This window comes from Pristiophorus japonicus, chromosome 7 (genome assembly GCF_044704955.1).
Source record: "Pristiophorus japonicus isolate sPriJap1 chromosome 7, sPriJap1.hap1, whole genome shotgun sequence".
Lineage (NCBI taxonomy): Eukaryota > Metazoa > Chordata > Chondrichthyes > Pristiophoridae > Pristiophorus > Pristiophorus japonicus.
In genome coordinates, this window is record NC_091983.1 from 95477871 (window position 1) to 95501268 (window position 23398).

General features: G+C 44.2%; 1 protein-coding gene across 1 annotated transcript in view; it reads left to right on the forward strand.

Annotated features, from left to right (window-relative positions):
- LOC139266598 (uridine-cytidine kinase-like 1) overlaps positions 1–23398 on the forward strand; it is a 117922-nt gene that overhangs the window by 92961 nt on the left and 1563 nt on the right. Inside the window, exons 13-15 of the mRNA XM_070884194.1 lie at positions 169–291; positions 8483–8590; positions 10968–11124. Of these exons, the coding sequence (XP_070740295.1) occupies positions 169–291; positions 8483–8590; positions 10968–11124 (388 nt within the window). The remainder of the gene's footprint in view (positions 1–168; positions 292–8482; positions 8591–10967; positions 11125–23398) is intronic.

The window sequence follows — 23398 nt, forward strand, 5'->3', positions numbered from 1 at the left end:
ATGGTGATTTTGAGAATGAAGTGGATGGCAGCTAATGCCCATGAACACACACCCTAGCAGGATTCAACCTCTCTAGGAGAGGAGAGTAGAAAAATGAGAGAAATTACTACTTTGTGTAGCCATCTGTAAGTTTAGTATTGTCCTAATGAATTATTCCTTATTCTTTAGATAACTGGAGTCTCCATTCTTCGTGCTGGTGAAACAATGGAGCAGGCACTAACAGCAGTGTGCAAGGATATCAGATTAGGAAAGATTCTTATTCAGACTAACCATGCCACAGGGGAGCCTGAGGTACATAATATACTATTAATTAACCAATGCTGGGGAGGCCTAGATTAATTAATCTTGTAACAGTTGTCTCACCTTGGATAATTTCTTTATAATCTATAAAATACAGTGGAACTTCTCAATCTGAAATAAGAGTCTGGTTAACCTCTTAAACCAGCCACATGATCAACAATATATATTCTCATCATTAATCAGCAATCTGTATTAGAGCTGCCTGTAAAACAGTGTTTTAGAAAAATAAACGATGCCAAATATGCATTATATAATCTATTTGTTCAATACTTTTATACAAATAACAGCACCCCTGATGGTTTTACATATCTTTTAAGCCTGTAATTGCTTTGTAATTTATTACCTAGTTATCTATTGATGTAACTGCATTCATTCCTAGACATAAAAAATTAAGTACTCGTAGGAAGCAGCCTGTTGGCATTACATGTTGTAGAATTTAATACTGTGTGTGAACAGGTAAAATGGGTTTGTGTCTGCCAATTTTGCCTGGATTTTCTTGGAGAGCAACAGAACATAAGAAGATAAAAAATAGGAACAGGAGTAGGCCATACGGCTCCTCAATAAGATCATGGCTGATCTGATCCTGCCCACTCCCCATAACCCCTTATCCTCTTATCGTTTAAGAAACTGTCTATTTCTGTCTTAAATTTATTCAACGTCCCAGCTTCCACAGCTCTCTGAGACAGCGAATTCCACTGATTTGCAACCCTCGGAGAAGAAATTTCTCCATCTCAGTTTTAAAGATGGCCCCTTATTCCAAGATCATACCTTCTAGTTCTAGTCTCCCCCATCAGTGGAAACTTCCTCTCTGCATCTACCTTGTCAAGCTCCCTCATAATCTTATACGTTTTGATAAGATCACCTCTCATTCTTCTGAATTCCAATGAGTAGAGGCCCAACCTACTCAACCTTTCCTCATAAATCAACCCCCTCATCTCCGGAATCAACCTAGCGAACCTTCTTTGAACTGCCTCCAAAGCAAGTATATCCTTTCATAAATATGGAAACCAAAACTGCACACAGTATTCCAGGTGTGGCCTCACCAATACCAATAAAGGCCAAAATTCCATTGGCGTTCCTGATCATTTGCTGTACCTGCATACTATCCTTTTGTGTTTCATGTACAAGTACCCCCAGGTCCCACTGTACTGCAGTACTTTACAATCTTTCTCCATTTAAATAATAACATTTTCCAACATTATACTCCCATCTGTCAAATTTTTGCCCACTCACTTAGCCTGTCTATGTCCTTTTGCAGATTTTTTGTGCCCTCCTCACACATTTCTTTTCCTCCCATCTTTGTATCGTCAGCAAACTTGGCTAGGTTACACTCAGTCCCTTCTTCCAAGTCGTTAATATAGATTGTAAATAGTTGGGGTCCCAGCACTGATCCCTGCAGCACCCCACCAGTTACTGGTTGCCAACCAGAGAATAAACCATTTATCCCGACTCTCTGTTTTCTGTTCGTTAGCCACTCCTCTATCCATGCTAATATATTACCCCCCAACCCCGTGAACGTTTATCTTTTGCAGTAACCTTTTATGTGGCACCTTGTCAAATGCGTTCTGGAAGTCCAAATACACCACATCCACTGGTTCCCTTTTATCCACCCTGTTCGTTACATCCTCAAAGAACTCCAGCAAATTTGTCAAACATGACTTCCCCTTCATAAATCCCTGCTGACTCTGCCTGACCGAATTTTGCTTTTCCAAATGTCCTGCTACTGCTTCTCTTAAGACCCTAGGATGCAAGCCATCAGGTCCAGGGGATTTATCTGCCTTTAGTCCCATTATCTTACTGAGTACCACCTCCTTAGTGATTGTGATTATGTTAAGTTCCTCCCCCCCCCCTATAGTCCCTTGACTATCCACAGTTGGGATATTGTTAGTGTCCTCTACCATAAAGACTGATACAAAATATTTGTTCTGAGTTCCTGCCATCTCTATGTTCCCCATTACTAACTCCCCGGTCTCGTCCTCTAAGGGACCAACATTTACTTTAGCCACTTTTTTTTTTTTCCTTTTTATATACCTATAGAAACTCTTGCTATCTGTTTTTATATTTTGTGCTAGTTTACTTTCATAGTCACTTTCCTTTCTTAATCATTTTTTTAGTCATTCTTTGCTGGCTTTTCAAAGCTTCCCAGTCTTCTGTCCTCCCACTAGTTTTGGTCACTTTGTATGCCCTTGTTTTTAATTGGATACCGTCCTTTATTTCTTTAGTTAGCCACGGATGGCTCTCCTTTCTCTCACACCCTTTCCTCCTCACTTATATTTTTCTTGAGAGTTGTGAAATATCTCCTTAAATATACACCACTGTTCATCAACTGTCCCACACTTTAATCTATTTTCCCAGTCCACTTTAGCCAACTCTGCCCTCATGCCTTCATAGTCTCTTTTATTTAAGCTTAGTGGTTAGAAATCCAACTTTTTCACCCTCCATCAAGGAGGATGCTTCCCATAAAGAGATAGATAGTCTGTTGCTTCTCTTCTCCTCCTCTTTCCTCCCTGCCCTAGTTTTCTTCCCTCCTTTCCTGTAAGTAGAATCATAAGTGTTGGCTCATGCCAGAATATGATTCAGCAACTCTTTGGTACCTTGTCCAAGTGGCTGTTCTTCATGTCTGAGCCAACATAGTGAGTGTTTGCAGGCTGGAGTCAGTAGATAATGATCAGGAACCTATCCCACTTTCCTTAGCTCTGGGGCACGGAGGCCAATTTTGGTATCTTTACTGTATGTATGGATAACCTTAAATAATTGAGCATGCATCATTAATAAAATATGGGATCGTGTAGGTCTGTACGGCGCAGTGCCCACCAGCATTGCCTTTTTGGGTACCTTCTTGGCCTCAGAAAAAGTCCTGTCCAGGTAGAGCCTTGAGGGGAAGAAAATATTTTAAATTAAGACATTGGACCCAAGTTTCCACAAGAAAAAAAACAGGCGCCGCTCCGAGCTGGGCGCCCGTTTTTCGCGCCTAAAACAGCGCCTAAAAAAATCCTCGGTATTCTCCACCTACCTGTCGGTCCTCTGGCCCTCAGCGCAGCCAGCACAAGCTGTGGGGGGGGCGGAGCCAGGTCCCGGCGCTGAAAACAGTGCCGGGACCTCTGCACATGCGCGCTACAGTCAGCACGCAAGTGCAGTAGCTCCAGGCGCCGAAATGTGTGGGAGGGGCCCGAAGCACGCAGCCCCTAGCCCTGGCCGAATGGCCTCACTGGGGCTGCGTGGATAAGGCTCCTCCCACGGCCAGCTCCTGCTCCTCTCCCCCCCCACCCGACCAGACCTGACACTCGCCCCCCCCCCCCCCCCCCCCCCCCCGACCCGACCCGACACCCACTCCCCCCGCCGACCAGACCCGACCCGACACCCGCTCCCCCCCCCCCCCCGACTGACCCGACCCGACCCGCGCTCCTGTTCCCCGACCCGACCCGCCCCCCACTGGACCCGACTCCCGGACTGGATCCAATCCGACTTGACCTCTCCCTTCCCCACCCCTCTCTCTCTCCCCCCTCCCCCTGCTCTCTCTCTCTCCCTCCCTCCTCTCTCTCTCTCTCTCTCTCTCTCTCTCCCTCTCTCTCTCTCTCTCTCTCTCTCTCTCTCTCTCTCTCTCTCTCTCTTCCCCCCCCCCCCCCCTCTCTCTCTCTCTCTCTCTCTCTCTCTCTTCCCCCCGCTCCCGCTCAGCGGCACGAACGGCTGCAGAATTCTCCCTGGCTGAAGCACTTTCACACAGGTAGGAAGATGGTTTATTTAATCTTTTCTTGGCTTATAAATGTTTATTCAGGTTGGATTTATTTGTATAATATTTGTAGAAGTATAAATAAGGATTTATTGTCGAATTTAATGAGTTCCCTTCCTCGTTCTGGACGCCTAATTTGTAACCTGCGCCTGATTTTTTAATGTGTAGAACAGGTTTTTTCAGTTCTACAAAAATCTTCACTGGCTCCATTCTACTTCAGTTTGGAGTACATTTTCACTGTGGAAGCTTTCAAATCAGGCGTCAGTGGCCGGACACGCCCCTTTTTGAAGAAAAAATTCTGTTCTAACCTAGAACTGTTCTACCTGATGAGAACTGCAGAAAAAAAATGTGGAGAATTGCAATTTCTAAAATAGTCCGTTCTCCACCAGTTGCTCTTAAAAATCAGGCGCGAATCATGTGGAAACTTGGGCCCATTATTTCTCCACTAGGAGATTTCTTGGTTCTTTTGAAATTAAATACCAAATGCTCATTATTCAAATGAAAGTGGAGAAAATTTGTAAATGTATTGAAAGATCATGACTTTCAAGCTTCAATGCCTATAAGCAAATGACTGATGGCAGTTCTTCATTATACTGGCATCTGTATGTAGTTGTCCTAGCCTATTCCAATAGGATCCAGAGCCTGGAATTATGTAACTATTTTCCAGGATTTAATGCGTATAAGGTGGCCAAGGTTAGTGGGAAACTAGAAGATTGGGAAAATTTTAAACGACAGCAAAGAATGACTAAGAAAGCAATAAAGAAAGGAAAGAGAGATTACGAAAGTAAACTTGCGCAGAACATAAAAACAGATAGTAAAAGCTTTTACAGATATATAAAATGGAAAAGAGTGACTAAAGTAAATGTTGGTCCCTTAGAAGATGAGAAGGGGGATTTAATAATAGGAAATGTGGAAATGGCTGAGACCGTAAACAATTATTTTGCTTCGGTCTTCACAGTGGAAGACACAAAAACCATGCCAAAAATTGCTGGTTACGGGAATGTGGGAAGGGAGGACCTTGAGACAATCACTATCACTAGGGGGTAGTGCTGGACAAGCTAATGGATCTCAAGGTAGACAAGTCCCCTGGTCATAGAAACATAGAAAATAGGTGCAGGAGCAGGCCATTCAGCCCTTCTAGCCTGCACCGCCATTCAATGAGTTCATGGCTGAACATGAAACTTCAGTACCCCCTTCCTGCTTTCTCGCCATAACCCTTGATCCCCCGAGTAGTAAGGACTTCATCTAACTCCCTTTTGAATATATTTAGTGAATTGGCCTCAACTACTTTCTGTGGTAGAGAATTCCACAGGTTCACCACTCTCTGGGTGAAGAAGTTTCTCCTCATCTCGGTCCTAAATGGCTTACCCCTTATCCTCAGACTGTGACCCCTGGTTCTGGACTTCCCCAACATTGGGAACATTCTTCCTGCATCTAACCTGTCTGAACCCATCAGAATTTTAAACGTTTCCATGAGGTCCCCTCTCATTCTTCTGAACTCCAGTGAATACAAGCCCAGTTGATCCAGTCTTTCTTGATAGGTCAGTCCCGCCATCCCAGGAATCAGTCTGGTGAATCTCGCTGCACTCCCTCAATAGCAAGAATGTCCTTCCTCAAGTTAGGAGACCAAAACTGTACACAATACTCCAGGTGTGGCCTCACCAAGGCCCTGTACAACTGTAGCAACACCTCCCTGCCCCCGTATTCAAATCCCCTCGCTATGAAGGCCAACATGCCATTTGCTTTCTTAACCGCCTGCTGTACCTGCATGCTAACCTTCAATGACTGATGTACCATGACACCCAGGTCTCGTTGCACCTTCCCTTTTCCTAATCTGTCACCATTCAGATAATAGTCTGTCTCTCTGTTTTTACCACCAAAGTGGATAACCTCACATTTATCCACATTATACTTCATCTGCCATGCATTTGCCCACTCACTTAACCTATCCAAGTCACTCTGCAGCCTAATAGCATCCTCCTCGCAGCTCACACTGCCACCCAACTTAGTGTCATCCGCAAATTTGGAGATACTGCATTTAATCCCCTCGTCTAAATCATTAATGTACAATGTAAACAGCTGGGGCCCCAGCACAGAACCTTGCGGCACCCCACTAGTCACTGCCTGCCATTCTGAAAAGTATCCGTTTACTCCTACTCTTTGCTTCCTGTCTGACAACCAGTTCTCAATCCACGTCAGCACACTACCCCCAATCCCATGTGCTTTAACTTTGCACATTAATCTCTTGTGTGGGACCTTGTCGATAGCCTTCTGAAAGTCCAAATATACCACATCAACTGGTTCTCCTTTGTCCACTTTACTGGAAACATCCTCAAAAAATTCCAGAAGATTTGTCAAGCATGATTTCCCTTTCACAAATCCATGCTGACTTGGACCTATCATGTCACCATTTTCCAGATGCACTGCTATGACATCCTTAATAATTGATTCCATCATTTTACCCACTACTGAGGTCAGGCTGACCGGTCTATAATTCCCTGTTTTCTCTCCCTCCTTTTTTAAAAAGTGGGGTTACATTGGCTACGGTCCACTCCATAGGAACTGATCCAGAGTCAATGGAATGTTGGAAAATGACTGTCAATGCATCCACTATTTCCAAGGCCACCTCCTTAAGTACTCTGGGATGCAGTCCATCAGGCCCTGGGGATTTATCGGCCTTCAATCCCATCAATTTCCCCAACACAATTTCCCGACTAATAAAGATTTTCCTCGTTATAATCTACCAAATTTCTTTGGACTCTGGGGAGGTACCATCGGATTGGAAAGCAGCTAATGTAATGCCTCTGTTTTTAAAAAAAAAGGCGGCAGACAAAAGGCAGGTAACTTTTGGTCAGTTAGTTTAATATCTGTAGTGGGAATGCTTGAAGCTATCATTAAGGAAGAAATAGCGGGACATCTAGCTAGGAATAGTTCAATCAAGCAGACGCAACATGGATTCATGAAGTGGAAATCATGTTTAACTAATTTACTGGAATTCTTTGAGGAATATCACGAGCATGGTGGATAGAGGTGTACCGATGGATGTGGTGTATTTAGATTTCCAAAAGGCATTCGATAAGGTGCCACACAAAAGGTTACTGCAGAAGATAAAGGTACGCAGAGTCAGAGGAAATGTATTAGCATGGATCGAGAATTGGCTGGCTAACAGAAAGCAGAGAGTCGGGATAAATGGGTCCTTTTCTGGTTGGAAATCGGTGGTTAGTGGTGTGCCACAGGGATCGGTGCTGGGACCACAACTGTTTACAATATACATAGATGACCTGGAAGAGGGGACAGAGTGTAGTGTATTTGCAGATGACACAAAGATTAGTGGGAAAGTGGGATGTGTAGAGGACACAAAGAGGCTGCAAAGAGATTTAGATAGGTTAAGCGAATGGGCTAAGGTTTGGCAGATGGAATACAATGTCGGAAAATGTGTGGTCATCCACCTTGGGGGAAAAAAAACAGTAAAAGGGAATATTATTTGAATGGGGAGAAATTACAACATGCTGCGGTGCAGAGGGACCTGGGGGTCCTTGTGCATGAATCCCAAAAAGTTAGTTTGCAGGTGCAGCAGGTAATCAGGAAGGCGAATGGAATGTTGGCCTTCATTGCGAGAGGGATGGAGTACAAAAGCAGGGAGGTCCTGCTGCAACTGTACAGGGTATTGGTGAGGCCGCACCTGGAGTACTGCGTGCAGTTTTGGTCACCTTACTTAAGGAAGGATATACAAGCTTTGGAGGGGGTACAGAGTCGATTCACTAGGCTGATTCCGGAGATGAGGGGGTTACCTTATGATGATCGATTGAGTAGACTGGGTCTTTACTCGTTGGAGTTCAGTTGGATGAGGGGTGATCTTATAAAAACATTTAAAATAATGAAAGGGATAGACAAGATAGAGGCAGAGAGGTTGTTTCCACTGGTCGGGGAGACTAGAACTAGGGGGCACAGCCTCAAAATTGTGGGGAGCCAATTTAAAACCGAGTTGAGAAGGAATTTCTTCTCCCAGAGGGTTGTGAATCTCTGGAATTCTCTGCCCAGGGAAGCAGTTGAGGCTAGCTCATTGAATGTATTCAAATCACAGATAGATAGATAGATAGATAGATAGATTTTTAACCAATAAGGGAATTAAGGGTTATGGGGAGCAGGCGGGTAAGTGGAGCTGAGTCCATGGCCAGATCAGCCATGATCTTGTTGAGTGGATGAGCAGGCTCGAGGGGCTAGATGGCCTACTACTGTTCCTAATTCTTATGTTCTTATACTGTATGTCACAGTTCTTATGAGATTAACCATTTTCAATATGGACAATTTTCTGGTTGATTAATGTAGAATAAAAATATTTCTGGTATGCATTTCGAGAATGAATTCAGACATTTCAAAAAATAAAAAAGATGAAAACGGTCTTGCTTTTTGGTGGCTTTGGATGAATTAATTTATCTTGCTTTTGTATAGCTACATTATCTTCGATTACCTAAGGATATCAGTGAGGATTATGTTGTTCTGATGGACAGTACAGTGTCAACAGGAGCTGCTGCTATGATGGCAGTTCGAGTCCTTCTGGTGAGTAATCAGTTGCTTAAAAAGAGGGTACAGATTGCTATTTGTTTTTAGGCACTCCACTACACCTTTGCAGATTTGAATTACAATCTGGTTGGTAAATGGTGAATATAAGAAGGATGCGTTTATTTGTACTAACTGAAAGGCTGCCGTTTTTCTGTTTAGCTCGCCATTATCACTTGGCTTATTGCTGATTAATCCCCTTGGAGGATAAGCCACACCCTGAAGTTCCTCTGGAATGTGAAATTGGAACCATCCAGCCCAAGTTCTGACTGGCTTTCCAATTTGTAATTCGATCCATTTTGACTTCAGAAGCCACAGAGGCTAGATCTCCCCAAAAGCCACCAAGTTCCAGCTGAAGTCCATTACCGCAGCGCAAATGCATCCCTCCTCCAGCCGAAGTCCCTTACACCAGCGCAAGTGTTGCCTCTGCCAGCTGAAGACCCTTACCGCAGCACATGTGCTGCCTCCCATAGCCCAAGTGCATCATTCCCCCAGCCGAAGTCCCTTACTCAAGCGCAAGTAGCCCGCCATAGGTGGGGCATTGTATGAAGTGAATAGTGACAGTGTCGTTAGTTCTGAATTTCATCCACCCCAACAGTGTCCCTTGTAACACGCACCAAGCTTGCACGCACCAGGGGTTTGGAAGAATGTCATCCATCTTTCCTGAGTTCCCTCTCTCCCTCTCTCTTCTCCTCCCCCCCCCCCCTGGGGAGACGCATGCGCAGAAGCGAGCGTTAGGACAAATAGTCACTCTGATATAAGACCTTGTTGTGAGGAAAGGGGCTCTGTTGTGCTTTAAAGCATAACGTTTCTGATTCTCTCTATATATGACTACTGTAAAATTATTTTTTGTAGTTGATTGAGATATATGTGAAGAGCAAGTCAGTGTACAAAAAACATCTAGAGATGTCTTCAGTGGTGGTGTTCAGCTGTGTTCATAAGTCAGTTGCGTCAGAAATCACCACATAGCGTTGAAATATTGAATGCACGAGACAAATGCAGACTCTTTTCAGATACTGATTGTTCACTGAACCAAGCTGTCTATTTGAGAAAAGGCAAGCTGGTTGATGTGTAAGGGAAGTGTCAAAAGCAAGCATATGCAGACTCACAGTCCGTATGGACTGAAACTTGCTCTTTTATGTGCAAGTTGAATAGCGTGCTGTTGGATTAACAACAACTAGCAAAACCACCAGAATGGCTGGGAGGTTGTTGCTCATACTTCATTTAACAATAGATTTGCCTTCCCAGTTGGAAAGAAATTCCTTGATCTGGTATATTGAAGATATGTTTTGAATTGTACAATTTACAGAACAAATATGCCGACAATTTAGTGTATAGGCAAGTGTAACTGCGCAGGCTTTCTCCAAACACTTCAAACTTGGGTTCACAGCAAGGAATATAGTTAATACTGGTTTCCCCAGTATCTCCAGGTCTCTATTAGCCTACCTGTTTGCTTACTGTGATGCAGAGGAGGGGCTTGGTGGACTCTGGTACCCATATAATGTTCATCAGAGGCTCTGCTGAAAGTTTCTTGATTGAACTGCCAAATTGTGGACTAATTTTGTTTCAGGAGAACAACCCATGCAATCTTTGGATTGAAATACCAAGGTACAATAGTAATCGTTAATCCAACAGCACGCTATTCAACTTGCACATAAAAGAGCAATTTTCAGTTCATACGGACTGTGAGTCTGCATATGGTAACTAAATTTTATTACCATGAACCCAAATTTAAAGTGCTGGGAGAGAGCCTGCACTGTAATAGTTGTTTGCACAGTGAATTGTAGGTTTATTTCTTCTGTAAATTGTATTGGAACTATTTATTTTGATCAGTGTATATGCAAATCCACAATGTGTTAAGTCCGAGAAAAATTGTGTCCCATTGTTAGATGCACTTGAGAAGAACTCTGATATTTAATTTCCCTCTCCCCAAAATGATGTTGGTCTAACATGGCAATGTAAATACTAACCTGTCTGGACTCCGTTCTTTGTCCTGCTCTAAGCAAAGGGCTCAGAACTAAATGCAGTGTATGTCTGGTAGGTCTTGCACCGTGGATTGGTCTATGAAATATTCTATGTAATTTTATTGTTATATAATGGAGCCTTGTCATTTGGAGCTCTAGATTCTTGTGGAGCAAAATAGTTCTGTGAAAATATTGTAAAATTACATCTGTTTTGAGTTTTGTCACCTTTTTTGATAGTTGAAATATGTTTTCTATTACTTTGAACAGCCTCTATGGTAATTTTATGAAATTATTTTAGTTTGTGTATATATAATAGTTTTGAAAAAATAATTTGTTTATAGTTTCACACCAATTTTAGTGTTGTAGCTGATTGAAAACCACACTGCTTCTTAAACCTTTCTGACTTATTTCAGGATCATGATGTGCAAGAAGATAAAATTTTCTTGCTCTCATTGCTGATGGCTGAAATGGGAGTGCACTCGGTGGCTTATGCCTTTCCTAAGGTGAACATCATCACCACTGCTGTAGACAAGAAAGTAAATGATGAATTTCACATTATTCCTGGAATAGGTAAGGTTATATGTGAATTTAAATGTAACCAAACAGCGTCCTTTTTATTCCCTCACTATCCATATACATTACCAGTTTGACTCAAAGTAAAATACAAGTCCCAATGGACTTTGGTTATTCTCACCGGCTGAGAATAACAGTTTTACTAGTTCCTCACCAAGTCACTAGATGTAGTGTTACATGGTAGTAAATATTCCTCTTCTTTTTTTTTTGTGGGGGGTGCAGGAAGGCTGGTTATTGGCCTGGATTTTATTGTTTATAACATGTTTAAACAAAATCATATGACTGAATTGCCAATGTGCAATCCAAGACAATTTAGAGTTACTGGTCAGGACCAATGCATATAAAAGCTAATGTTCCTAGTTTCTAAAACACTGGCCCTGATTGTATTGGATATTTCTAATTACATTTTCCACTATTTGTAGGTCCTATATTTTGATAGTGAGATGTTTTCATCTCTACTATACATTTTCATTTTCTGTTTCAATTAATTTGTTCATATTGCTAATGTCTTTTTATTTTTAAACACTGAAAGATTAATTTTCCAGAGCCTGAATCTCTGTACATTCATTCCTTGGACTACGAACTAAAGTTCCTTTTTCTGAAATTTTGATATTGTGTTTTTGGACGTACTGAGGTTGTGAAACATGCTATAATAAATGCAAGTCATTTCCTTTGCATTTATCTTTATATTAAATAACTTGTGTTAACATTGGGCCGGAATTTGCGGTGGGTAATAACAGTGAACAAGCAGCATTTGCCGTTATTACCCACCGTAAATTCCGGTCCAATGTTAACACAAGTTATTTAATTGCAACTGACTGCAACTTCAGGATGTAGCGTACCTAAACGTGGAAATCCTGAAGTTACGGTCAGTCATTCACTGTTCCGACACTGGCTGCGCTGTAACTCCTCCCTTCCTCCCCCCCCCCCCCCCCCCCCCTCCATAGCCGGCAATTAATGAAATCAGTGAAACTGATAAACTTGGGCTTTTCCGCTGTAATATCACTGTTAAATACCTCATTAAATGTTCATGTTAGGTCTTATTGGATTAGGTGTAACTGGGATTTTAACAGTATATTGACTGCTAAACAAATGTTATGACGCTGAAAAACTAATTTTAATATTCTGGAGTGTCAAAAATTGTAATTTTTATCATGAAGAAATTTAAGAATATATTTTTTAAGTTTGTTCATGATATTTCAGGTTCTACCTTATCCCCAATCTTTGCTTTGCTTTTTGTAACATATTTTAAAAATTGGAATAACAGCAGGTTCTTGCTTTCTAGTTTCTTGTCTGAGAATTCTGCATTATGATTGGCTGCTTGGACAGCTTGTTGATGTCACAGTTGCTCGCATTAGGGAATTCCCACTATACTGCGCTGAAATCACTTGGCCGTCGAAAAAGACAAACTTCTCGCCACAGTGATCGAGATCTCTGTACACAAATCTTTGAAAGTTGCAGGGCAAGTTGAGAAGGTTTTTTAAAAGCATATGGGATCCTTGGCTTTATTAATAGAGTGCAAAAGCAAGAGAGTTATGCTAAGCCTTTATAAAACACAACTTGAGTATTGTGTTCAATTCTGGGCACCAAACTTTATGAAGGATGTCAAGGCCTTGAAGAGGGTGAAGAGGAGATTTACTAGAGTGGTAATGTGGAGAGACTGGAGAAACTGAGCTTGTTCTCTTTAGAGCAGAGAAGGTTAAGTAGAGATTTGATCCAGGTGCTCAAAACCTCTAAATGGTTGAGGAATTTTAGCAAGAATTCATGATACATTATAACAAATTAATATTCAACATTGCCAATTTGGAAGATCTCATGAGCAATCTACATGAAGCACAGAATTTTAATGAGACCCTCCAGGCATGTGATTGAACAGAATACTGATATCAATGTCAGCACTATATTTGCAATTCTTAGAACTTTTGTCGGTGCTTTATGTCGAGCAGACATTTGAGATTTATTTTGGGATTTGGATTTTGACGACTCTCTGAGCATTCTATTATTTGCAGTCTGTTTTTGCATCTTTCTGTGCACTTGACTTTTTTAGCTGTAATGATCAATTAAGTGAAACAGTTCTATGGGCCCAAGTTTCGAGCCGCGCCTAGAACGGCGCAGTCCCGACCTGGACGCCCGTTTTTCGCGCCACAAAGTGCACCTAAAAAAAACCTCCGTATTCTCCACCTCCCTACAGGTCCTCTGGCCCTCGGCGCAGCGCAGCAGGAGCTGTAGGGGGCGGAGCCAGGTCCCTGCGCTGAAAACAGTCCTCTGCACATGCGCACTACAGTGGGCACGCAAGTGCAGTAGCTCCAGGTGCCCGAAACTGTGTGGGAGGGGCCCGAAGCACGCAGCCCCGAGCCCTGGCCAAATGGCCTCACTGGGGCTGCGTGAATAAGGCTCCTCCCACAGCCAGCTCCTGCTTCCTCCCGACCCAACTCGACTCCCGCCTCCGGACCGGACCCGACACCCGCTCCCCCCCACCCACTCCCAGACCAGACCCGACACCCGCTCCCCCCGCCCTCTGGATTGGATCCGACCTGACCTCCCTCTCCCTCCCTCCCTCCCCCTGACCCGAACTGAACCGACCTCCCTCCCACCACACCCCCGACCCGACCCGACCCAACGCCACCTACCTGTAAATCTGGTGCTGGGGACGGGCCCTGCCCGAAGTCTCGGGCCCGGCCCGTTCAGCCTTCCTCCCCCTTCTCCTTCCCCCCCCCCCCCCCATCTCCTCCCCCCACCCCCCCCCTCCACCATCCCTCCCCCTTCTCCCCTATCCCTCCCCCTTCTCCCCCCCCTCTCTCCCCCTGCTCCCCCCCTCTCTCCCCCTGATCCCCCCCTCTCACCCTCTACCCCCCTCCTCCCCCTCCCCTCGCTGTCAGAAACACAGACACTGACAGACAGAGAATGAGAGACACACAGACAGACAGAGAGATAGAGACATTGACAGAGACACACTGAGGGGGGCATCCCAGCACACTGTTGGAGGGCTCCCGGTGCTGCAGTCGGTAAGTAGAAAATGTTTTATTTATTGATTTTTAAAAAAAAATTATTTTTTTTGATTGATTTATTGATGTATTTATCATTTATTATTGATGATGGCTCTTTATTTGTAAAACTGAAGTGTTTAATGTTTGTAAACTTCCCTTTAAACACCCCCCCCCCCCCCCACCATTCCCTACGCCTGATTTGTAACCTACGCCTGATTTTCTAAAGTGTAGACAAGGTTTTTTCGAGCGTACAAAAATCTTCACTTACTCCATTCTAAGTTAGTTTGGAATAAGATTTCACTCACGAAACTTTGAAATCAGGCGTAAGTGGCCTCACACGCCCCCTTTTGAAAAAAAAATTCTGTTCCAAAGTGAAACTGTTCTAACTGACTAGAACTGGAGCAAACTAAATGTGGAGAATTCCGATTTCTAAGATACTCTGTTCTACACTAGTTGCTCCTAAAAAATCAGGAGCAAATCATGTGGAAACTTGGGGCCTAAGTAAGAGCAAGGGGCTAAAGCCCTGATTATCCACCTTCCTAATCTCTGCATTTGCAATTATTTGCAAACTGTCAGTGCTTTGGATAGGGTATATCTTACCCAGTGCATCAATGCAAATTTAAAACAGTAGAGATTAATGCATGGTCTGATTACTTGTGCATGTCCTGAATGTGAACCTAAGAAACATTTGACGGTAAAATTGTTTCTTAAAAGCTCAAATTTTGTAGGCTTTTCAGTATCTTATATATGCAACCTTAGATTGGATTAGATAGAAAGCACGGCCTACCAGCATTTCTTGTAATTGGAAGAGTTAAATTTGGGGGCCCTTAATTATCTACTAATGTTGATTTCCAGCAGTGAGGTCTTCTCTCATTACTGGACTGTAACTATGATCATTATAATATCTGCTTGATGTCCTACACCGAAGCAGCACCTGAAATGGATAAAGCTAATGGAATATTGGATTTTATGGCAAGAGGTATAGAAAAAAGAAGTCAGTGGTGAATTGATGTGAAGCCTTAGTAAAAGCATAGTTGGAGTAGTGTATGCAGTTCTAGGCTCTATAGGAAGGATATTGAAGCAATAGAGAGGGTATAGTGCACATTCGCTAGGATGCTGCCTGGTATAAGGCTGCAAGGTTATCCATTTATGGAGGACATATCAGCAGCCACCTTCAAGGCTCACCATTGAATAATGGCCATTTGGGCAAGGTACTGGACCCAAAATTAGAAAAAAAAAATAAAGTCTAACTCTAAAGGACAATGTGGTAATAGGGAGGTTATAGGGACAGAGTACCTGAAAATACTGTATTTCCAGCTGTTGAGGTCTAGAGCAAGGGAGCATATGTAAGATTAAATGTAAGAGATTTAAGACAGAGCAGGAGAAACATTTTTCATAAGAACATAAGAACACATAAGAAATAGGAGCAGGAGTAGGCCAAACGGCCCCTCGAGCCTGCTCCGCCATTTAATAAGATCATGACTGATCTGATCACGGACTCAGCTCCACTTCCCCGCCCGCCCTCCATAACCCCTTATCCCCTTATCATTTAAGTAACTGTCTATTTCTGACTTCAATTTATTCAATGTCCCAGCTTCCACAGCCCTCTGAGGCAGCGGATTCCACAGATTAACAACCCTCAGAGAAGTTTGTAAAACTATGGAATGTACCTGAGTTTGTGATTGAAGCAGAGTCTATCTCAACATTTAAGAATAGGTTCAATGGTGGTTGAAGGAAAGGGGAACAGAGTAGGCACATGGGATTAGGAGCTCCTGCTCACATGTAAAATAAACTGTAACTAACTTGAACAATAATTGGTTGGTAACTGTATATTTAGCATTTTATTTTCCAATAGTACAAGAACGAAATCGGTTGGAAAAATATTAAAATCAGTTTTCTGAGCTTGCACAACATCGAAATGGCCCAAACCAAATTTACCAACAACATTCTCTGACTGCGACTGTGATGTATTATCCCCCCTCAATCTCCCTGCACGACTGTGCCACAGTGTCACGCAACATATCTGTAAATGACCCAGTGTATGTACTTAACCATGGTCAAGGGCCCAAGTGGCTCCCGGGCAATGTTATGGATAAGGAGGGTAACTGGGTGTATATGGTTAAGCTCAAGAATGGGCAGATGTGCAGGAAACACATTGATCAAATCAAGCTAAGACACAATGATGAACCGGAACAGTTGGAAGAAGACACCGTGAACTTAGACGACCAACCAACTCACGTCCAGCCATCAGAAGAAACCAGTGAGAGACTCGGAAAGCACTGGGATTGTACTGAGGGTGCGAAGGGCTCCGGACCATCTGAACTTGTAATATGGACTTGTGCCAAGAACTTGGGGGGTATACACGGTCTGCCCACCACCAGAGGGCACTACCGTCGGATCTCGTGCTGGGCCCGGTATATAAGCTGAACTTCACCTTTGTATCATCACTTCTGGAAGCCATTAAAGATTGACCAGGTTACACCTGGTCACTGGCTCACAGTACATTGTATCATTTCATACATTATAGCCTCAAAGTGGGATCTCCAGTTGTATCACCCCAAGAGGAGAGTGGAGCGCTAAGAGAAGCATTCCACACTCCTCTTTGGACACTAACGGAGCGATAGCGCAGGAGGCCTACTCAAATTTTGGCGCTAGGATGCTGTTGAAATCCTGTTGAAAAATTCAATAAACCTCACCCACACTTCCCCACTGCAACAAATAAATAAAAGTTGTAAAAGTGAAATTTCAGCACTTACTTTGCACTCCGGACGATATCTCCCCGGGATCATGGCTGGACTGACTGCTTTCCCCTGCCGGTCTCAGCGCCAGACGAAAGACTGAATTTTGCAAACATGGCGTGGGCGGCACTAGTGAAAATTGTTGGCACCTTCACTGAGGTTCGCAGCAGGCACTGACAGCACGCCACTCAGGCGGGAGGTACTTAGTGCCCCGTTAGTGCCCATCTGCTGTGCTAACGGGTGCCGCTAATCAACTAAATTTCTAACCTTATGTGCTTCACACTCAAATTACTGCATAAAACATTGGTGCTCAGATAACAGAATTATTTTACATGCAGGCCCCTGAAGTCCAAGCCCCCAGGCTCACAGGTGAGAAAGTTGCAAACTGACCCTTGCTGTGCCTAACTCGTGTTCAGTGTTTCACCCAGTCTCCCTTTTAAAATTCACTCTCCATGGGGAATGTACCCACTTTGGACCACAAAACAAGTTTGTCTTGGAGTCCAGTGTACAGTGCAACTTGGGGACTAGCGATGTCATGTAGATTATTGTTGTGTATGCAACAACTGTTAGACTGAGTACTGTTTAACTCCAAGAGGTATGACCTTGGCTCTGCTTTATTAAGGCCCAAAGTGACTAATATACAAAATGGCTGGCCTTTTATACTTGGGCTACGCACATGTGCATGCAGCCCAATGGCCTCCAACAGTGACGCCATCTCATGGCTAGTGATCCCAAAAGTACATACATGAGAATATCCCCCTCTGAGATATTAACAGTCTTTTACAAATTGAGACGGTCCGGTGTTTTACGCTCCCGGGTTGACCGTCTCAGTTCAACTCCAGCCTTGGGTGAGTGTTCAGAGTCTGTTGTGACTGGTGAGTGGGTGGCTGACCTGGTGTGAGTGGCAATGGCCATGTCAGGGATTGAAAGTCCACTTTCATTGAACATGTCAATGATTGAAAGTCCCAATTCACTGATGACCACTGAATCCTCTGATGACTGGGGGTAGGTTGGTTGGTCATCGATTGTCTCTTCCTCCGACTGTTCCAGTTCGCCTGTGTGCCGCAGCTTTGTCTGATCCATATATTTCCTGCATGTTTGCCCATTTTTGAGCTTGACAAATAAATACTCTTGTTGCCCTCCTTGGCCATGACAGTACCAGCGATCCACTTGGCACCCTGACCATAATTCAGAACATATACAGGATCATTTACAGAAATAACGCGTGACACAGATGCGCGATCGTGATACTCTTGCTGACTTTGTCTTCTATATTCAACATGATTATTCAAGTCAGGGTGTACAAGAGAAAGGTTGGTCTTAAGACCTCTGTTCATTAGTTCAGCAGGCGAGAACCCAGTAAGCGTGTGTGGTCTTGTCCTGTAACACAGCATATACATGACAGGCGAGTCTGCAGTGACCCTTGGGTTACTCGCTTCATACTGTGCTTTATGATTTGGACAGCACGTTCTGCTTGCCCATTGGATGCAGGTTTGAACAGTGCTGACCTTACTTGTTTGATACAATTGAGCTTCATGAACTGTTGAAACTCCTGACTGGTGAAGCACGATCCGTTGTCGCTAACAACGATGTCAGGCAGACCATGTGTCGCGAACATGACACTGAGATTCTCAATGGTAGCTGTGGATGTGCTGGATGACATGATTATACACTCTATCCACTTCGCATACGTATCCACCACAACCAAAAACATCTTCACCAGGAAGGAACCAGCAAAGTCTATGTGGATCCTGGACCATGGTTTGGACGGCCACGACCATAGACTCAGCGTCGATTCCGCTGGTGCTTTGCTGAGCTGCATGCAAGTGTTGTACTGATGCACACATGATTCCAGCTCAGAATCAATACCTGGTCACCATACATGAGACCTGATGATGGCTTTCATCATTACAATACGGGGATGTGTGCTATGTAGCTCACGTACAAATTTCTCTCTTCCTTTCTTGGGCATAACAATACAATTGCCCACCGTATACAATCTGACTGAATAGACAATTTGTCTTTGTGACAAATGTAAGGTTTGGTCTCCTCGCACATTTTGCTTGGGTATGGCAGACCAATCACTTTTGAGGATGCAACTCTTCACCACTGATAAAATCGGGTCCTGGCTGGTCCAGGTCTTAACTTGTTGAGCCGTGACAGGGGTTCTTTCACTCTCAAAAGCATCCATAACTAACAATAGGTCCGCCAGTTGTGGCATTTCCAGCTCCGGTGTGGACAACAGCAGACGGCTCAAAGCATCGGCACAATTCTCGGTGCCAGGTCTATGGCGAATGACATAATCATAAGCGGATAATGTCAGTGCCCATCTCTGGATGCGGGATGAAGCATTGGTATTGATACCTTTTGTTTTCAGAGAAGAGTGAAATGAGCGGCTTGTGATCTGTCTCCTGTTCAAACCGAAGACCAAACAGGTACTGATGCATCTTTTTAACCCCATACACACAGGCTAGTGCTTCGTTCTCTACCATGCAGTAGGCTCTTTCCGCTTCAGACAAACTTTTTTGAAGCATACGCAACTGGTTGAAGTTTACTCAACTCATTAGCTTATTGGAGTACACAACCAATTCCATATGACGAAGCATCACAGGCCGATAATAAACGTTTACATGGGTCATAATGTACCAGCAGCGTGTGAGAGCAAAGCAGATTAGTGGCTTTCTCAAAAGCTCTGTCTTGAGATGCACCCCACACTCAGTTGTTGCCTTTTCTTAGCAGCATGTGCAGTGGTTTTAATAAGGTGCTCAATTTAGGTAGGAAGTTACCGAAGTAGTTGATTAGACCCAGGAACAGCAGCTCCGTCACATTCTTGATGGCCTTGGTTTTCGCGTTCATGGGGCTGATGCCATCAGCAGCAATTTTCCTCCCCAGGAATTTGAACTCTGGTGCCATGAAGATGCACTTCGAACATAGAAACACGAGCTGCGGGTGGATTCACTCTGGAGCATGCACGATGCTGAGAATGACGTGAATAGCACGTTTAGTGAGTTGGTCTTACCGCAGGTATTATAGGGAATGGATGACCAACCAGGAAGAGCAGTGCAAGGAAGATAGTGCAAGGGTCCACTGCGGTCATCCCCCTGCAAAACAGATACACTACTTTGGGTACTGTTGAGGGGGATGACTCATCAGGGGAGAACAGCAGCAGCCAAGTTCATGGCACCGCAGGTGGCTCTGCTACACAAGAGGGCAGGAAAAAGAGTGGGAGAGCTAAAGTGATAGGGGATTCAATTGTAAGGGGAATAAATAGATGTTTCTGCAGCCGCAACCGAGACTCCAGGATGGTATGTTGCCTCCCTGGTGCAAGGGTCAAGGATGTCTCGGAGTGGGTGCAGGGCATTCTGAAAAGGGAGGGTGAACAGCCAGTTGTTGTGCATATAGGTACCAACGATGTAGGTAAAAAACCGGATGAGGTCCTACAAGACGAATTTAGGGAGCTAGGAGTTAAATTTTAAAAGTAGGACCTCAAAAGTGGTAATCTCAGGATTACTACCAGTGCCACGTGATAGTCAGAGTAGGAAACACAGGATAGCTCAGATGAATACGTGGCTTGAGGAGTGGTGCACAAGGGAGGGATTCAAATTCCTGTGACATTGGAACCGGTTCTGGGGGAGGTGGGACCAGTACAAACCGGACGGTCAGCACCAGGGCAGGACCGGAACCAATGTCCAAGGGGGAGTGTTTGCTAGTGCTGTTGGGGAGGAGTTAAACTAATATGGCAGGGGGATGGGAACCTATGTAGGGAGACAGAGGGAAGTAGAATGGGGGCAGAAGCAAAAGATAGAAAGAAGAAAAATAAAAGTGGAGGGCAGAGAAACCTAAGGCAAAAAGGGCCACATTACACCAAAATTCTAAAGGGGCAAAGTGTGTTCAAAAGACAAGCCTCAATGCGAGGACTATTCGGAATAAGGTGGATGAATTAACTGCGCAGATAGCAGTTAGCGGGAATGATGTAATTGGCATCACGGAGATATGGCTCCAGGGTGACCAAGGCTGGGGACTCAACATCCAGGGGTATTCAATATTTAGGAAGGATAGACAGAAAGGAAAAGGAGGCGGGGTGGCATTGCTGGTTAAAGAGGAAATTAATGCAATAGTAAGAAAGGACATTAGCTTGGATGATGTGGAATCGGTATGGGTGGAGCTACGGAATACCAAGGGGCAGAAAACGCTAGTGGGAGTTGTGTACAGACCACCAAACAGTAGTAGTAAGGTTGGGGACAGCATCAAACAAGAAATTACGGATGCATGCAATAAAGGTACAGCAGTTATCATGGGTGACTTTAATCTATATATAGATTGGGCTAACCAAACTGGTAGCAATGCGGTGGAGGAGGATTTCCTGGAGTGTATCAGGGATGGTTTTCTAGACCAATATGTCGAGGAACCAACTAGGGAGCTGGCCATCCTAGACTGGGTGATGTGTAATGAGAAAAGACTAATTAGCAATCTTGTTGTGCAAGGCCCCTTGGGGAAGAGTGACCATAACCTGGTAGAATTCTTTATTAAGATGGAGAGTGACAGTTAATTCAGAAACTAGGGTCCTGAACTGAAGGAAAGGTAACTTTGATGGTTTGAGGCGTGAATTGGCTAGAATAGACTGGCAAATGATACTTAAAGGGTTGACGGTGAATAGGCAATGGCAAACATTTAAAGATCAAATGGATGAACTTCAGCAATTGTACATCCCTATCTGGAGTAAAAATAAAACGGGGAAGGTGGCTCAACCGTGGCTAACAAGGGAAATTAAGGATAGTGTTAAATCCAAGGAAGAGGCATATAAATTGGCCAGAAAAAGCAACAAACCTGAAGACTGGGAGAAATTTCGAATTCAGCAGAGGAGGACAAAGGGTTTAATTAAGAGGGGAAAATGGAGTATGAGAAGAAGCTTGCCGGGAACATAAAAGCTTCTATAAATATGTGAGGAGAAAAAGTTTAGTGAAGACAAACGTAGGTCCCTTGCAGTCGGATTCAGGTGAATTTATAATGGGGAACAGAAATGGCAGACCAATTGAACAAATACTTTGGTTCTGTCTTCACGAAGTAAGACACAAATAACCTTCCGGAAGTATTAGGGGACCGAGGATCTAGTGAGAAGGAGGAACTGAAGGATATCCTTATTAGGTGGGAAATTGTGTTAGGGAAATTAATGGGATTGAAGGCTGATAAATCCCCGGGGCATGATAGTCTGCATCCCAGAGTACTTAAGGAAGTGGCCCTAGAAATAGTGGTTGCATTGGTGATCATTTTCCAACAGTCTATCGACTCTGGATCAGTTCCAATGGACTGGAGGGTAGCTAATGTAACACCACTTTTTAAAAAGGGAGGGGGAGAGAAAGCGGGTAATTATAGACCGGTTAGCTTGACATCAGTCGTGGGGAAAATGTTGCAATCAATTATTAAGGATGAAATAGCAGTGCATTTGGAAAGCAGTGACAGGATCGGTCCAAGTCAGCATGGATTTATGAAAGGGAAATCATGCTTGACAAATCTTCTGGAATTTTTTGAGGCTGTAACTAGTAGAGTGGACAAGGGAGAACCAGTGGATGTGGTGTATTTGGACCTTCAAAAGGCTTTTGACAAGGTCCCATACAAGAGATTGGTGTACAGAATCAAAGCACATGATATTGGGGGTAATATACTGATGTGGATAGAGAACTGGTTGGCAGACAGGAAGCAGAGAGTCGGGATAAACGAGTCCTTTTTAGAATGGCAGGCAGTGACTAGTCGGTCACACCATCCACCTATAATGCCTTTTCTCTGTTGTCTAGCTTGGCTCCACTCTTAACTATCTGATCATAGCAAGAGGATCTCTATCAATGACTTCTCTTGCTGCTCCTGCACCATTACTTTGGGAGCCCCGCCAAGGTTTCATTCCTGATCTCATCCTCTACCTTATCTACATGCTTCCCCTTAACAATATCCATCTGCAGATACTAGGTCAGTTTCTATATGTGCGCTGATGATACTCTGCTTTACCTCCTGACCCCTCGACTGGCTCTGTGCTGTGAAATTGCTTGTCCAACATCCAGTCTTAGATGAGCTGCAATTTCCTCCAGCTAAATATTGGCAACGGTGCGGAAAGCAATCACCACTTAGTCGGCGTGGAGGGGCCGACATTTTGTAAATTGCCCTCCTTTATTTTTGGAGTGGTGTACAGGAACACCCTGGCTATCTTCCCAACCCATCAGGCATGCGCCAACCCCTTGCCGACCACCGGGAAATTGCCCTGTGGGAGCAGATCGGCCGCCGGTCAGTGCCACTGACAGCTTTTCCCAGCGGAAAGCTTCTTGTGGCTGGGCGGCATGTCCGCCCTTAAAGGGGAGGGCGCACTGCCGCGGCCGCCATTTTATTTTACTTGTCGGCCGACTCCGAGATCGGCCCGACAATGGTGGCCACGGGTTCAGCCGGGCCACCAAGAGGCAACCCGGTACCTCCTCTTGGCCCAGCCGAAACCCTCGCTGCTGGCCCAGTGGACGGAACTGAAATAAATGCAGAGTTCATAGTGGCCCTCCCCTTTAACTG